This window comes from Pan paniscus, chromosome 10 (assembly GCF_029289425.2).
Source record: "Pan paniscus chromosome 10, NHGRI_mPanPan1-v2.0_pri, whole genome shotgun sequence".
Classification (NCBI taxonomy): domain Eukaryota; kingdom Metazoa; phylum Chordata; class Mammalia; order Primates; family Hominidae; genus Pan; species Pan paniscus.
The window spans coordinates 9223150-9240296 of record NC_073259.2 but is presented as its reverse complement, the minus strand read 5'-3'; the positions used below and the strand labels follow the sequence as shown (position 1 = coordinate 9240296).

Genomic DNA, 17147 nt, shown 5'->3' with positions numbered 1-17147 from the left:
TGCACTCTGCCTCCCTCCTGTGCTGGACCACCATTGCAGTTGGAGCGTTGGGGGGCACATAGCCAGCCAGCCACACCCTCACCAGTGCCCCACTCTGATGCCAACACTGCCACAGAAGTGAAACTAGGCACAGAGAACAGCAAACCCTTTCCCTGCCCTGAGTGATCACCCATGGCTGTGGTGATGGAGAGAGTGCACACAGACCTGCACTAGCCAGTGCCCCACCCCCATGCTAACACCACCACCAGCACAACTGTGCATACAGTTGCCCACAGGGGCCTCTGGCCCCCCAAGCCATGCTGCCTTCATTACTGTAGTGAACACCCACACAGAGGCAGGCACTCTAGCACCCACTAGCACCCTGCTGCAGCCAATAAGTGTGCACCCCACCATGCTGCTGCCACTGCTGCTGTTGGCACGTACAAAGAAGGACAGATCCCACTGCCACCACACTACAAAATGCTTTGACTGGCTGACACCACCCACTGGAACATAGTGACCAATGGTCCAGAAGCACCTCACCCCCAACCCCACCCCCACCCCCACCCCCAGCATGGATTCCTAACCTTCAGGAGCCAGAGGAAAAAAACCAGGGCCTGATACAGGTCCCCTAGAGTTAGAGCACACAGTCCAGGAGTTGGGAGCTGAGCATTGGCCCCCGAAAATCTTCCAGAAATGAGGCCAGTCAGCTGAACCCACCTCATACCACAATCAAACCCTCCAGGTCATCGAATAGGATGAAAGGAAAAAAAAATCCGAAGGTCAGCAACTTCAAAGACTAAAGAAACATCAGCCCACAAAGATGAGAAAGGATCAGTGCAAGAACTCTGACAACTCAAAAAGCCAGAGTGCCTTCAATAGCACTACCTCTCCAGAAAGGGTTCTGAACTGGGCTGAGATGGCTGATGTGACAAAAAAAAAATTCGGCATATGAGTAGGAATGAGGATCATTGAGATGCAGGCATACATTGAAACCCCATCCAAGGAAGCTAAGAATCACAATAAAATGATATAGCAGCTGACAGACAAAATAGCCAGTATAGAAAACAATGTAACTGACCAGATAGGTCTGAAAAACTACACCACAAGAATTTCATAATTCAATCACAAGTATTAATAGCAGAATAGACCAAGCAGAGGAAAGAATCTCAGAGCTTGAAGACTGGCTTTCTGAAATAAGACAGTCAGACAAGAATAGAGAAAAAAGAATGAGAATCAATGAATAAAACCTCTGAGAAACATGGGATTATGTAAAGAGACAAAATCTATGACTTACTGGTGTCCCTGAAAGAGATAGGGAGAATGTAAGCACTTTGGAAAACATATTTCAGGATATCATCCATGAGAACTTCCCCAACCTAGCTAGAGAGGCCAACATTCAAATTCAGGAAATGCAGAGAACCCCAGTAAGATACTTCACAAGAAGATCATCCTCAATCCTCAAAACACATGATAATCAGATTTTCCAAGATTGAAATGAAAGAAAAAATGTTAAAGGCAGCTATAAAGTTCAGGTCACCTACAAAGGGAAGCCCATCAGACTAACAGCAGACTTCTTGGTAGAAACTCTACAAGCCAGAAGAGATTGGGGACCAATATTCAACATACATAAATAAAAGAAACTTCAACCCAGAATTTAATATCCAGCCAAACTAAGTTTTGTAAGTGAAGGAGAATTAAGATACCTTTCAGACAAGCAAATGCTGAGGGAATTTGTTACCACTGACCTGCTTTACAAGAGCTCCTGAAGGGAAGCACTAAATATGGAAAGGAGAGACTGTTACCAGCCACTACAAAAACACACTTAAGTACGCAGACCAGTGACACCATACAGCAACCACACAAACAAGTCTGCGTAACCAGCTTACATCATGACAAGATCACATCCACACATGTTAATAATAACCTTGAATATAAACAGGCTAAATGCCCCCAGTTAAAAGGCAGAGAGTGACAAGCTGGATAAAGAACCAAGACCCATTGGTATGCTATCTTCAAGAGACCCATCTCACTTGAAATAACACACATAGGCTCAAAATATAAGGATGGAGAAAAATCTAGCAGGCGAATGGAAAACAGAAAAAAAGCAGGGGTTGCAATCCTGATTTCAGACAAAACAGACTTTAAACCAAGAAAGACAAAGAAGGGCATTACATAATGGTAAAGGATTCAATTCAATAAGAAGACCTAACTATCTTCAATATATATGTACCCAACACAGGAGCACCCAGATTCATAAAGCAAGTTCTTAGAGACCTTCAAAGAGACTTAGACTCCCACACTATAATAGTGGAAGACTTCAACACCCCACTGACAGTATTAGACAGATCAATGAGGCAGAAAATTAACAAGGTTATTCAGGACCTGAACCCAGCAATGGACCAAATGGACCTGATAGACATCTACAGAACTCTCCACCCCCAAACAACAGAACATACATTCTTCTCATCACCACATGGCACATACTCTTAATTTGGCCACATAATTGGACATAAAACACTCCTCAGCAAATGCAAAAGAACTGAAATCATAACAACCACTCTCTCAGACCACAGCACAATTGGATTAGAAATCAAGACTAAGAAATTTACTAAAAACCATACAATTACATGGAAATTGAATAACCTGCTCATGAATGACTTTGGGGTAATTAAAGAAACTAAGACAGAAATCAAGAAATTCTTTGAAACTAATGAAAACGAAGATACAACATACCAGAATCTCTGGGACACACCTAAGGCAGTGTTAAGAGGTAAATTTATAGCACTAAATGCCCACATTAAAAAGTTAGAAAGTTCTCAATTTAGCAACCTAACATCACAATTAAAAGAACTAGAGAACCAAGAGCAAACCAATCCTAAAGCTGGCAGAAGACAAGAAATAACCATAATCAGAGCTGAACTCAAGGAGATTGGAACACGAAAAACCATTAGAAAGATCAATGAATCCAGGAGGTTTTTTCTTTTTTTGAAAAAAAAGTTAATAAAATAGAGAGACCATTAGAAAAACTAATAAAGAAGAAAAGAGAGAAGCTCCAAATAAACACAATTAGAAATGGCAAAGGCAATATTACTACTGACTACACAAAAATACAAATAACCATCAAAGAATATTATGAACACCTCTATGCACACAAATTAGAAAATCTAGAAGAAGTTGATAAATTCCTGGACATATACACCCTTCCAAGACTGAGCCAGGAAGAAATTGAATCCCTGAACAGACAAATTATGAGCTCTGAAACTGAATCAGTAATAAATAGCCTACCAACCAAAAAAAAAAAAAAAAAAAGGCAAGGACCGGACAGATTCACAGCTGAATTCTACCAGATGTACAAAGAAAAGCTGGTACCATTCCTACTGAAACTATTAAAAAAAAATTGAGGAGGAGAGATTCCTCTCTAACTCACTCTATGAGGCCAGCATCATCCTGATATCAAAACCTGGCAGAGACACAACAAAAAAAGAAAACTTCAGGCCAATATCCTTGATGAACATTGATGCAAAATTCCTCAACAAAATACTGGCAAACCAAATCCAACAGCACACCAAAAAGCTTACTCACCATGATCAAGTAAGCTTTATCCCTGGGATGCAAGGTTGGTTCAACATACACAAATCAATAAATGTAATTCATCACATAAACAAAACTAAAGGCAAAACCACATGATTATCTCAATAGATGCAGAAAAGACTTTTGATAAGATTCAACAGCACCTCATGTTAAAAACTCTCAACAAACTAGGTATTGAAGGAACATACCTCAAAATAATAAGAGCCATCTATGGCAAACCAACAGCCAACATCATACTGAATGGTCAAAAGCTGGAAGCATTCCCCTTGAAAACCAGCACAAGACAAGGATGCCCTCTCTCACCACTCCTATTCAGCATACTATAGGAAGTCCTGGCTAGAGCAATCAGGCAAAAGAAAGAAATAAAGGACATCCATTTAGGAAGAGAGGAAGTCAAGCTATCCCTGTTTGCAGAAGACATGATTCTATATCTAAAAAACCCCATAGTCTCAGCCCAAAAGCTCCCTAAGCTGATAAACAACTTCAACAAAGTCTCAGTACTTTGTACAAAATCATTAGCATTCCTATACACCAACAACAGCCAAACCAAGAGCCAAATCAGGAAGATATTCCCATTCACAATTGCCACAAAAACAATAAAATACAGCTAAGGAATACAGCTAGGAATACAGCTAACCAGGAAGGGGAAAGATCTCTGCAAGGAGAACTAAAAACACTGCTCAGAGAAATCAGAGATGACACAAACAAAGGGAAAAACATTCTGTGCTCATGCATCAGAAGAATCAATATCACTAAAATGGCCATACTGCCTAAAGCGATTTATACATTCAATGACATTCATGTCAAACTACCAAGGACATTATTCACAGAACTAGAAAAAACTATTTTAAAATTCATATGGAACCAAAAGAGCTCAAATAGCCAAGACAATCCTAAGCAGAAAGAACAAAGCTGGAGGCATAACATTACCCAACTTCAAACTATACGACAGGGCTATAGTAACCAAAACAGCATGGTACTGACACAAAAACAGACACGTAGACAAATGGAACAGAATAGAGAGCCCAGAAATAAGGCTGCACACCCACAACCATCTGATCTTTGACAAAGCTAACAAAAACAAGCAATGGGGAAAGGACTCCCTATTCAATAAATGGTGCTGGGATAACTGGCTAGTCATATGCAGAATATATCAAAACTGGACCCCTTCCTTACAATATACAAAACAAAACTCAAAATGGATTACAGACTTAAATGTAAAGCCCAAAACTATAAAAACCCTGGAAGACAACTTAGGCAATACAATTCTGGACATAAGACTGGGCAAGGATTTCATGATGAAGATGCCAAAAGCAATTGTAACAAAAGCAAAAATTGACAAATGGAATCTAATTAAACTAAAGAGCTTCTGCACAGCAAAAGAAACTATCAACAGAGTAAACAGACAACCTACAGAATGGGAGAAACGTTTTGCAAACTATGCACTGACAAAGGTCTAATATACAGTATCTACAAGGAACTTACACAAATTTATGAGAAAGAAACAAGCAATCCCATAAAAAAGTGGGCAAAAGACATGAATAGAAACTTTTCAAAAGAAGACATACATGTGTCCAACAAGCATATGAAAAAAAGGTCATCACTGATCATTAGAGAAATGCAAATCAAAACCGCAACGAGATACCATCTCACACCAGTCAGAATGGCTATTACTAAAAAGCCAAAAAATAACAGGTGCTGGCAAGGTTGTGGAGATAAAGGAACACTTACACACTGTTGGTGGGAGTGTAAATTCGTTCAACCATTGTGGAAAGCAGTGTGCAATTCCTCAAAAACCTAGAAACTGAACTACCATGGACCCAGCAATCCCATTACTGGGTATATACCCAAAGGAATAGAAATCGTTCTGACACAAAGACACATGTATGTGTTCATTGTAGCACCATTCACAAGAGCAAAGACATGGAATCAACCTAAATGCCCATCAATGGTAGACTGGATAAAGAAAATCTGATACATATACACCATGGAATACTATGCAGCCATAAAAAAGAACAAGATCATATCTTTTGCAGCAACTTGGATGGAGCTGGAGGCCATTATCCATAGCAAACTAATTCAGGAACAGAAAATCAAATACCACATGTTCTTACTTATAAGTGGGAGCTAAAGATGAGAACACATGGACACATGGTGGAGGGGGACAACACACACTGGGGCTGGTTGGACAGTGGAGGGTGGAAGAAGGGAGAGGATCTGGAAAAATAACTAATGGGTACTAGTCTTAATACCTGGGTGATGAAATAATATGTACAACAAACCCCCATGACACAAGTTTACCTATATAACAAACCTGCACATATATCCTTGAACTTAAAAGTTAAAAAAAAAAAAAGAAAGAAAATGGGATGAGAGGAGCAAGCCCCTCCTCCAGGGCTGTTTTTCTTCTTTCTTCTTATTAAAAATGGATTGTGAGATTGGCTTTACAATTGTCAAGGGGTGGGGAGACTGCCATGTGATCGGAGCCCACCGGTAAGTAGCCAGCTCACCCAGATAGAGCAGGGGCCACAGGGAGAAAGGGCAGGGTGCTTAAGCTGTTTTTAATCAGGGTCCCTGAGAAACCTGGAGAAACCCAGGAGGAGCCCAATGTGTGCTACACTCAAGCTAGGAGCACAAGCTGCCCTCTGCTCGGGCATGTGAAATGCATGTGTTCTGCTCTAGGGGTAGCAGATGATGGACGTTGACCTGCATGAACCGAGTTTAGAGAGTCCTCAGCCTCCCTTATGACTCCTCAGGTGTCACATTGTCCTTCTTGAGGAATCTCTCTGGGTTTCCTGGGGATCTCTCCAGACAGAATTGGGGTAGATGTTGCTTTGCAGGGTTAGGTCTGGTGCAGTACCCTAGAAGCTTCATGGGGGGCTGAGTCAGTCCTGCCTCAGAGGAAAGGACAGAGAGGAAGAGGCTACAGAGAGCATGAAGAGACTCCATCAGCTGGGAGAGGGAGAGGGAGAGAGGATGGGCAGGAGATCTCTCTGAGAAAACCTAGAGCCTCAAAAGCCCTGTTTCCCTGATTTTTTGGAGGAGTAAAAGGATTGTCTACCAACACCAAGCACCTGCCTCCCCAACACTGCCCAGAATTCTTGGCTATGCCAAACTTAAGAGTCATTTAGGAGTTGGCAAACGAACCAAATCTGGGCCACTACCTGTTTTTGTAAGTAAAGTTTTCTTGGAACACAGATGTGCTCATTCTTTTATGTGTTTTCCGTGGCTACTTTCACACTGCAGTGGCAGAGGGAAGTAGTTGTGACAAAGACCGAATGGTTCACAAAGCCTAAAATATGCACTTCCTGGCTGTTTTCAGAAAACGCCAGCTATCTCCTGATTTAGGTTAACTAGAAAACTTTCAAAGATTTTTATAGTAAATTAACTTGGGTTTTAATCCTCAATCTGCAACTTGCTAGTAATACGAATTTGTGTCTCTTAACCCCTCTAGGCTACAGTTTCTCAGCTGTGAATTATTTATAGCTACCTCCCAGCATTAAAAGAGAATTGAATGAGCTTAAGCATGTAGCACACTCAGCCCTGAGACTGGGACCTGGAAATCCCTGGAAATGCACTGTGTATGTGCCACGTCTTAGCCCAGTCCCTGATGTCCTCTGCATTGTGATTGTGTTTAATTGTGGTAAGATACAGATAACACACAATTTACCATTGTAACCATTTTTTATGTGTGCAGTTCAGTGACATTAAGTACATTCACTTTCTTCTGCAACCACCATTATCATTTATCTCCAGAACTCTTTTTATCATGCAAAACAGAAACTCTGTACCCATAAAACAATGTCCTCATTTCGCCTATTCCCAGCCCCTGGCAACCAGCATTCTATTTTCTGTCTCTCTGAATTGGACTACTCAAGGTATCGTATATAGGTGGACTTATATAATATTTGTCCTTTTGCGACTGGCTTATTTCACTTAGTATAATGTCCTCAAGGTTCATCTGTATCGTAGCATGTGTCAGAATATTTTTAAAGGCTGAATGATATTCCATTGTATGTATATGCCACATTTTGTTTCTCCATTCCTTTGTCAGTAGATACTTGGGTAGCTTCCGCCTGTTGGCTATATGTGAATAATGCTGATATGGACATGGATGGGCAAATATCTGTTCAAGACCTTGCTTTTTATTCTTTGGTGTGTATACCCAGAAGTGGAATTGCTGGATTATAGGATAATTCTATTTTGTAAATTTTTTGAGGAGACACCATACCATGTTATACAATAGCTGTGCCATCACATTGTAATTTTAAGGTGCAAGTTGTCTGTCCTGTCTTAGAGAAAAGAAACGGGCATTTCTGCTGAAAAGGGAACCTTCCACTCGTATCCAGCTGCTGTTATTCTTTGTGTCCAATCTATATGAGTGGCGGCAATTTTGCCTCCTGGAGGACATATGGCAATGTGTCATGTTCACGACTACACCAATTGTCATGCTTGGGGATAGGTTCCAGCCCATGCTGAGGTCCGGAGGGAGTGAGTGGATGAGCAGAAACAATACTCATGGGGCCATAGGCAGGTGAATATGGTTTTATTCAGCAGCAGCTTTCATCAACAGCTTTCTCACACTGTCCACCCTGTCTTGGCTACTTAATCTGGCGGCCCCCACACACAGCTGCGTGGCCCGCTCTCCCTTGCCTTCGGGGTCAGCAGCTTAATTCTTTCTTTGGGCATGTGTCCTGGCTCCCCGCAGTCTGTCTGCAATGACAGACAGCTCTGACTCTCTCCCTTTCTCTGGGCACAAGCGCAAGCATGCCTGCACAGTGTCAAGTGTCAACAGAACAATTATACCTTTTACAGACAATAGTGGTGTACAGCCAAGTGATGGCCTTCTCATGTTATGGCTACATGGCTGTGATAACAAGTGGAATTATACGCCTGCACTCTAAACTTGCTGAGTCACGCAGGATGTAAACATTCTACCTCGGTCTATCTTTGACCAAAGCACAGCCATATTCCTTACACAATGTATGGAGGCATTTTTTGTTGAAACGACTGGTGAGGGAAGTGCTGCCGGCGTTTAGCAGGCAAAGGCTAGGGATGCTGCTACATATCCTATAATACACAGGATGGTCCCTCCCCTGCCTTCCCCTCCACTACCCCCTTAACCAAAAATTGTCCATTCCAAAATGTCGGTAGTGCTAAGGTTGAGAAACTGTGGCCTATACCACGTAATCAGCCCAAGCCAAGCACATCAAGGTGCAAAGCAGGATAAAGGTTGATCCTGCCCTCCCACCTCCCACTCTCGTCCTAAAGAGATTTGGTATAGCTGAGCTGTACCACAGGGAAGAGGGTGGTTGGTGCTGGAATGGGGGTCTGAAAAGAATGCTGTGACTGCCCCAAAAGGAGGGCCAGTGTAATTCTGGACATAAAAAATGGATATCCTCTGATTTTCTCCTCAATAAAAATGTCATGGAAGCATGTTTGAAGCTGTGCAACCGTACACTTGAAGCTACATGGGGTATGTTACTGGGCTGGTGACCAGGAAGGTAAAGGAGCCTGGCTGGAGTGCAACAAAAGACATCACTTTCCTGTGGCTCTGGGGCATGAACTCTCGGTACTGCTGCTGTAGATGCCTCATGTTCTAGGTTCTGGAAGGTTGCCAGTCACTATGAGTCTTGCTGAGAATGAGCAGTCGGGCTGGTCAGGATCTGGAGTGTGTGAGGTCTAGACTAGCACTCTGTACATAGGAGCTCAGGGTCTCCTGCCATTGCTCTTAGTCAAGCGCTTATCTATGCCTTCCTTCAACACTTATCTAAATAGTCCATGTTTGTCAGCATTGGGCTAGATCCTGGGGACACAACAGTGCCTAACAAATGAGGTCCCTGTTCTCAGAGCACTGAGGGAGCAGACGTTCATCAACGAATCACATCTAGCAGTATATAAAATGCTAATTGGGAAAGATTTATGAATGAGAGAAAGGTAGTTTGGGTAGCTTGTATAACCTGACCTAACCTGGGGAGGTGCAAAGGCCTTACGGAGGAAGTGATGCAGGAGCTGAGAGTGAAGAAAGAGTGAGGCTGGTGTTTAAAGGAGCCAAGGAGTTCTCAAGAGCTCCTAGGGCCATGGGCAGTACGAATAGGAAGCTGAGTTCCTCCTCATGCCTCTCTTTTTCCCTGGCCCACCCTTCCAGGTGTGTGAAAAGCTGTGCGTGCCACAGGATCTCTGGAAGGCTGGGTCTTGGTGCTGGCAAGAGAGACTTTGTGTTCTGATTTTGGTGGTGCTGGTAGGTGGGTAGGTGTGGGAGGTAATGAAGGTGAGGGAATAACAGAATGAATGCCCTGGAGAACTATTAGACAGTTGCTCAAGCCCTGGATGGAAAATCAGTTCTTTTCCCAGCTGTGGTCTGCACTGTGACTTTAGGCTAATCTCAGAGCCTCACAGGCCTATTGCACAGTGGAATAAATAATCTTGCTCCCCTCCACCCTGCTTATCTCACTTAGTTAAAAATGTAGGCCAGGTCCAGTGGCTCAAGCCTGTAATCCCAGCACTTTGGGAGGCGAGGCCAAGGCAGGTGGATCACAAGGTCAGGAGTTCAAGACCAGCCTGGCCAAGATGGTGAAACCCTGTCTCTACTAAAAATACAAAAATTAACTGGGTGTGGTGGTGGGCGTTTGTAGTCCCAGCTACCCGGGAGGCTGTGGCAGGAGAATCACTTAAACCCGGGAGGCGGAGGTTGCAGTGAGCCGAGATCACACTACTCTGCTGGGTGACAGAGCGAGACTCTGTCTCAAAAAAAAAAAAAAAAAAAAAGTAATAATAAAAATAATAAAAATAATGTAAACAGTACCAGGGGACCATACCAGAATAAGCTGGTTTTCTGTGGCTCTGCAGGCCCTGAGCAGAGCGATAAATAAGAGATAATTATGGTTATTAAGACTAAAAGATTTTTCAAGGAGGGCCAACAAAACAAGGTGAAAGAATCAGGTGTAGTGAAGAATCAGGTATAGAATCAGTTGCAGAGAAGGCTGAAGAAGCGCTCAGCGCTGACTTGCTGGCACTTGAGTAGTAAGAATTACTTGGAACCTATAATATTGCTTTCCCCATCTTTGCTGACAATGGGAGGAGGGAACGGGCTTGAGATGTAGACAAGAAGAACTGGGATTAGACAACAGGGGGATTTGGGGTTCGAAGTGCTGCTGGATTCAGGAATGGTGCCTAAGGTGAGCTGTGAACTAGCCTCTCCTGGTTCATGCTAACATGAGAAAAGTGTGTGGGGTGTTTGAGTGAAAGGCATGTTGAGGGTCCCGTTGATCTCTGGAATTTTCTTGCAGCTCATTTCTTGCTCCAGCCCAGTGCGAGAGACCACATTTTGAATCAGATCCAGCAATCCTAGGCTGAGGGTGGGGAAGGAGGAAGGATTATCCCAAGGAAGGACTGGAATGTGAGCGTGACAGGAGCTTGCGCTTTTACCCTACCTCAGGTGTGATGCTTCTTATTTCCAATGATGCTAATAAAATCCCTGCTTGCCAAATTGACTCTCACCCGTGTTCTCCTACTGTAGCTTTTGAGACAGCTGGTTTATGGATTGTTGATAAGTCAGAGATTCTGCTGAATGCTAAGCAGATGTACTTCCAGAATCTTTGCACACTCTCTCTCACTCTCCTTCCTTTTCTGAAAAGCCCATTCATATTTAATTCAATTCTTCTAAATGGCTTCCACATCAGCCTGTCTTCCCACTTTATAATGCATCATAGTCTCCCTTAATGCATGTACCTGCCAAATTAAGCTTTATGGCTTATCAGCTAGAACTGCCATAGGATCAAGCCAAGTATTCTTGCCAATTATGTTATGGGCTTTCACACCTGCCAGCTCTTTTTTATTGTTGAGGTTGGTATATACCTTTCTTCTTACAAAGCCCTGCATTCATTGTTTTCAGCTGTCAGTCACTTCCACACTGGCAATTTCGCACAGTTACCGCTTAGGTAACTGGGAGGAAGGGAGATGATCGGCTGAGATGTAACTCTCTGGGGAGTTCTCATTTGGAGACCTAGATTATTTGGGTATGAGGGGACACTTGCTTCAACTATGCAAATTAGCCTTGGCTTGGGGCCATTGCACATCAGGCAGAAGGCCAGAAGGGAGCAGCAACAGCTCAGCTACTTTGCTCTTGGGCCTATTAATTGTTCTCTGCCCTTCCCTCCTTATGAGGTCTGAATCTGCTCTAGACTCAAATCCAGCGATAACCTCCTCACACTATCTTGTCCAGTCCCCCTTTAACACACAAATACTCTTGGGGCCTTGATACCTTAAGCCAATGGCAGTTGAGATCTTATTAGGAATTCCTTACCAGTCAGCAGGGAGCTGGAGTGGAACCTGGACTCGGGGCCTGGGTGTGGGTCACTCAGAGGTAGGAAGGGGGATTATCCCATATCCCCTCAGAGCTCAAGGACCAAAATGTGTGTCCACAGACACTTACAAATGCAGTGCTGAGGCACTGGGACACCAGGGGCCTCCAGCAGGAGAGGCCTCTAAAAGTAAGTGACCCACACACGCATCATGGTACGGGAGAGGAAAGGGGGCTTAGGGAGAGCAGGGAAGACAGGGTTTGAAGCCTGGCTCTGCCATGTACTTCCCTGAGGGGCCTCAGTGAAGTCTCTCTCTCTCTCTGCCTCCCTACTACTTTATATTGAATGCTTTATGTATGCAGGCACTGTTATATGCTTTACATTCATGATTGCATTCAACTTTACAGCACCATGCTGTGTGAGTATTATCCTGAAAGTATTTGGTCCTGTACAGTTTGAGTCCTTTACAGATGTTGAGAGTGCTGGCTTTGGAATCAGAGCTGGATTTGACTCCTGGCTATGTCATTACTAGCCATGTGACTTTGGAGCAGGTAATTTCACCTCAAACTTCATCTGTAAAACAGAGATAATAGTGCCTAGCTCAGAGTGTTGTCATGGGAATTAAATGCAGATAGATAAATAAATGCATATTTACATATTTGTTTATTTATAAATCACCTAGCAAATGGCCTAGTACATTCGTAGGCACCCAATCAATGGTAGTTGTGCTAACATGCAAAGGAGGAGAGGGATGGTAAAGCAGTCTGGATGCAGAAGCTTTCTACTGGCTTTTGTAGGACTGGGCCGAACTCTAGACACTTTCTGGCAGAAGGCTCTGCAGTCCCAGGTCACCTCCCCCACCAGTGAGTGTCAGTGTTAACCAGTACACTCTGGGTTGTTTTCAGAGGCTGCATAAGGAGCTACCGCTCAGCCTGGAGGAACTGGAGGATGTGTTTGATGCCCTGGATGCTGATGGCAATGGCTATCTGACCCCACAGGAGTTCACTACTGGATTTAGTAAGTTCTGATGGGTGCTGGGGACCTCAGGGTTATGGGTCTACCTAACACTGTATAAGGTGCATTCCTGTCCCTTGTAGACCTGGGGGGCAGGTAGTAAAGCTTTCCTGCCCTCCTTTCAGGGACCTGGAGCTCAAGGTCTCCAGGCTCTAGATTGCTTGGGCCTCCTCACATGCCCGTCTCAACTGCTTACATTGCCGCTTGCTCAGTGCCCACTGCACTGCCATTACCAAGCTCCCTCCCACTGGGACTGGCAAGGGAGATGGACGGAAGCTCTGCAGAAGGCATAGCATAAAAGGGGGAGCTGTGATGAGATTTGCAGTCTCTCCTTTTCTGCCTTCATAGAAAAATGGCCAAAAGGTGGGACAACTGGATGGCTCATTCCAACCCAAGTCTGGCTGAATTTTCCAGGTTGAGGGATAACAGCTATCAGAGGAATTTCTAGAAGGTCTGAACAGACTAGACATTCTCAAGGTAACCAGGAGGAAGAAGAATCGAGATCTATGAACAATATAAAGAAACCAGACACACTATCCTATCAGATACATCAAAAGCCATACATCTGCCTTATGTGTGGGGCCATATAATTTTCTTGTAAGTGTCTGATGCCTTTCCTGACCTTCAGGAGCTTCTAATTGACTTGGGAGGATAAGACAGACTGCTGTAACACTGGACAGTATGAGTATGGAGGAAGTACACTGGAAACTGTTAAGGAGCTTGTAGATGTGAAGTCCAGTGATGCTAGCGGGAGGATGACTAGGATGACAATAGGAGCCTCTGCAGTCAGGGTGCTGGAATGCAGTGCAGGGAAAGGCCTTGTTGCTTAAAGAATAAATCAACAGAGATGCGTTCTAAGCCAGATGTTAAGGGACTGAGAACCACAAAGGAGACACCGTATCCGTCTTACATTCTGCCATTCCCAGATTCTAGCATCACTGATGGGGTGTTTGTGGAAGTGGAAAAGTCACAGAATCTGGAACGTGTCCACGGACCCATGTCCATGGATCTTTGCTGGAGGGGCTTTCCCTTCCCTTTCCTTCTCTCAGATGAACCTTCAATGATTCCTGGCAGGTGAGAAAGCTGAGCTCTTCCTGGATGGGTATGGTCTAATTCGGATCCTTGTGCCCTGCACCCCCCAGGTCACTTCTTCTTCAGCCAGAATAACCCAAGTCAGGAAGATGCAGGTGAACAGGTGGCCCAGCGCCATGAAGAGAAGGTGTATCTTTCCAGAGGGGATGAGGATCTGGGCGACATGGGCGAAGATGAGGAAGCCCAGTTCCGGATGCTGATGGACAGACTTGGAGCCCAAAAGGTGTTGGAAGAGTAAGTGGTGACAGTGATTTGTAGAACGGAGACCAGCCTGGTAGGAACCTCTTCCTGTGTCCATTCAACAATTAACATTTGTTAACCATGTGGTGCTGGTCCCTGCACTGGAATGCAGTGAAGGGAAAGGCCCGCTGGTTCTGCCAATGGGGGCCTGTCCTTTGTGATGACCTGGCTGTGTGTTGGGCTCTGTCTCTGCTGTTTACATTTTTTTTTCTTTAGGAATTATTCCTATTCTCCTTCTCTCCCATGCCCTCTACCTTCCTTACTCCTGGCCATGCATTATCCCCCAGTCCTTGGCTCAGCCTTGCTCCTCATGAGGCACTCACACATCAGAGGTCTGTACCATGCTCTCAGGGTTTTTCATGGAGTTCTCCCTAAGGCTTCCTATCACCATCAGCTCCCCAGCATCTTTACCTCTCCTGGGCCTCTAGAGCTACGGTGCCTCCCAGCTGCCCCAGCTGTGGGTGCCTTCCCGGCCAAAACCCATCATGTGGAAGCATTTGCACACAGTGTCCTCGGCAAACCAGGCTTGTGCAGGAAGCCAAGGTGGGAAATGAAGCAGTTTTTAGCAGGCCACTACTTGGAAAATTGTAGATGGCTGAGATCTCAAACAAAACATAATTACCCCTCCACCATTTTTTTTTCCTAAAAAGTGCTTTGGAATAGACACAGGGATCTAAGCCCTGACATTGAAGTAAAGTAAAATAAAATAAGGAAAATGTGGTGTTACAGCTAGTAGAAACCAAACAGAGGGCCTGAAAAGCATGTAATACCTTCTGCCTCTTTAGCCTTTGCCTTTGGCCTTTTTGTTTTGGGGTCCTTAAGTCTTGGGTTAGGTGTGTGTTTCCTGTAGTGTGGGAATGCCCTACTGATTACAGCTGACGTTTCCTGAGCTTGGGAAGAGAAGGGGCTATGGTAGAAAATGATAAAGAGGAGACAAGAGAGAAGAGGCCTGTATACGATTTGCAGGCCGAAGCTCTGTGAATTTTTCAGCAAACAATTTGGTAGACTGTGGCAGAACTGGGAAAGGCTGGCGAAAGTGTGTTCCAGGCAAGAAAGGGATAGGCAAGTGCCTGGGGAAGATCCTGGTGGGGGCGCTACACAGGAAGTGGAACTCAAGACCAGCAGCAGTAGCAGCTTTGCTGAAGGCCTGGAAGGGGCTGCAGCAGGTGTCGACCGCAGAAGGTGTAGCTGGCAGGTGGAAGGGGCACAGGTGGGTGGGAAGTTCATTAGTCATACACCTGACCCAGCTTCTCCAAGGACAACAGGCCAGAGCACAGAGACCATTCCTGGTGACAGTGTGACACCTCCTCCTGGAGAAGGGGGAAGGAGAAGGCAGTGCAGGTGAGCTGAGGCACCGTAATGGAAGGAAGGGGCCTCTCCGCCCAGCCCTCACTGCAGGGTAGCAGCCTTACTGGCAAGGTTCTCAATTAGAGTCCACCAGATGTGACTCTGAGGACCTATAGTAAGGCCAGTGCAGAACTGAGCCAAAATGAGATGTCCCGAAGAAGAGGAGGTTTTGTGGAGGTTTCAAGAGTGGTCTGTAAAAGATGATACACAGAAGATGGTGACCAGCCACTTCCATCCTCACTGAAGTGGGCTTAGATTGCAGCATGAGGGAAACATTCACGGCTGTGAGACCTCAGATAGGGAAATAGAAAAGGCTATGAATATTTGAGGGCTCTTTAAAGATTTTGCTCACCAAAATGATTTGTGTGTTGTTCTGGAAGCAGTGAAATGGATTGATAAACCTCCCAGAATCCTTTCTAGCCTATACTCCCGTATCCTCCCAGGAGGGGTGGCCTTGGTGTGTTCTAGAAGTTCGAGACTGGGCATCTGCACTTTGACTTTTCTTGGTGGTCCGATTGGCTAAGCGATTTGGCAGCTTAGTGAGCTTTGGCTTGTTTTTCATCAAAAGTTGAAAGACTTGTCCCTTCTCCAGAAATCTGGGGCAAGATGTTGTTGCCATGACTAAGTAGTTCAAAGAGTGTTGGAAGAGGAGCAGGTGGGTCTGCAAATCTCACTGGGGACTTGAGCTCAGTTGGCTCCATCAGGAACCTGGCAGGTGTGGACAGACAGACCTGGGCTGGCAAGGTGAACCTTGATTTTACAATGCATTTACTTCATGGTGGGGTGTCTCAGTCCATTTGGTTTGCTGTAATACACTGCCATAGATGTGGTACTTTATATAAATAAACAAAATTTATTTCTGGCAGTTCTGGAAGCTAGGAAGTTCAAGATCAAGGTGCCAGCAGATTTGCTCTCTGATGAGGTCACATTCCCTCATTCACAGACAGTTGTCTTCTCACTGTGTCCTCATATGGCAGGAAGGGTGAATGAGCTTCCTCTGGCCTCTTTTATAAGGGCACTAGTGCCATTCGTGAGGGCTCTGCCTTCATGATCTAATCACCTCTCAAAGTCCTCATCTTCTGGTACCATCATGTTGGGGTTAGGATTTAAACATATGTAGGAGATATAAACATTCACACTACAGCAGGGAACAACCTATAACAGGGATGGGAGGTCACCATGGTGTCTCTCTGAGACCCTCTTATCTCTGAACCCTTTGCCACATCTAAATTTTACCTATAGGATGAAATAAGACCCCCACAACATGCTGTGTGTGTGTTGTGGGGCTGGGAGGAATGGAACTCATTCTGAGAAACAGAGAGGTTCCTTACCTCCTTTTCTCCCATTTCCCAGATTCACCCATGACATCCAGTACAGTGCAAGGTTTACAACAGATCATAATAAATACTTGTTGAGTTAATAAGGAAATGGGTGGATGGATGGATGGATGGATCGATGGTCTAAATAAGTAGGCGGATGTTTGGATGGGATAGAAGAAAGAATTGGTGGAAGTGATGGAGCAAGGAAAGGAGGGAGAGAGGGATGAAGTGTTAGAGATGACCAGATAACTGATCAGAG

At 44.6% G+C, this 17147-nt stretch overlaps 1 protein-coding gene across 4 annotated transcripts in view; it reads left to right on the top strand.

Moving 5' to 3' along the window:
* The window catches only part of CRACR2A (calcium release activated channel regulator 2A), a 152871-nt gene that overhangs the window by 66339 nt on the left and 69385 nt on the right, over positions 1–17147 (top strand). For all 4 annotated transcript variants that reach the window (XM_034935201.3, XM_008973764.5, XM_034935199.3 and 1 more), the window contains exons 5-6: positions 12782–12893; positions 14033–14216. In XM_034935201.3, the coding sequence (XP_034791092.1) occupies positions 12782–12893; positions 14033–14216 (296 nt within the window). The remainder of the gene's footprint in view (positions 1–12781; positions 12894–14032; positions 14217–17147) is intronic.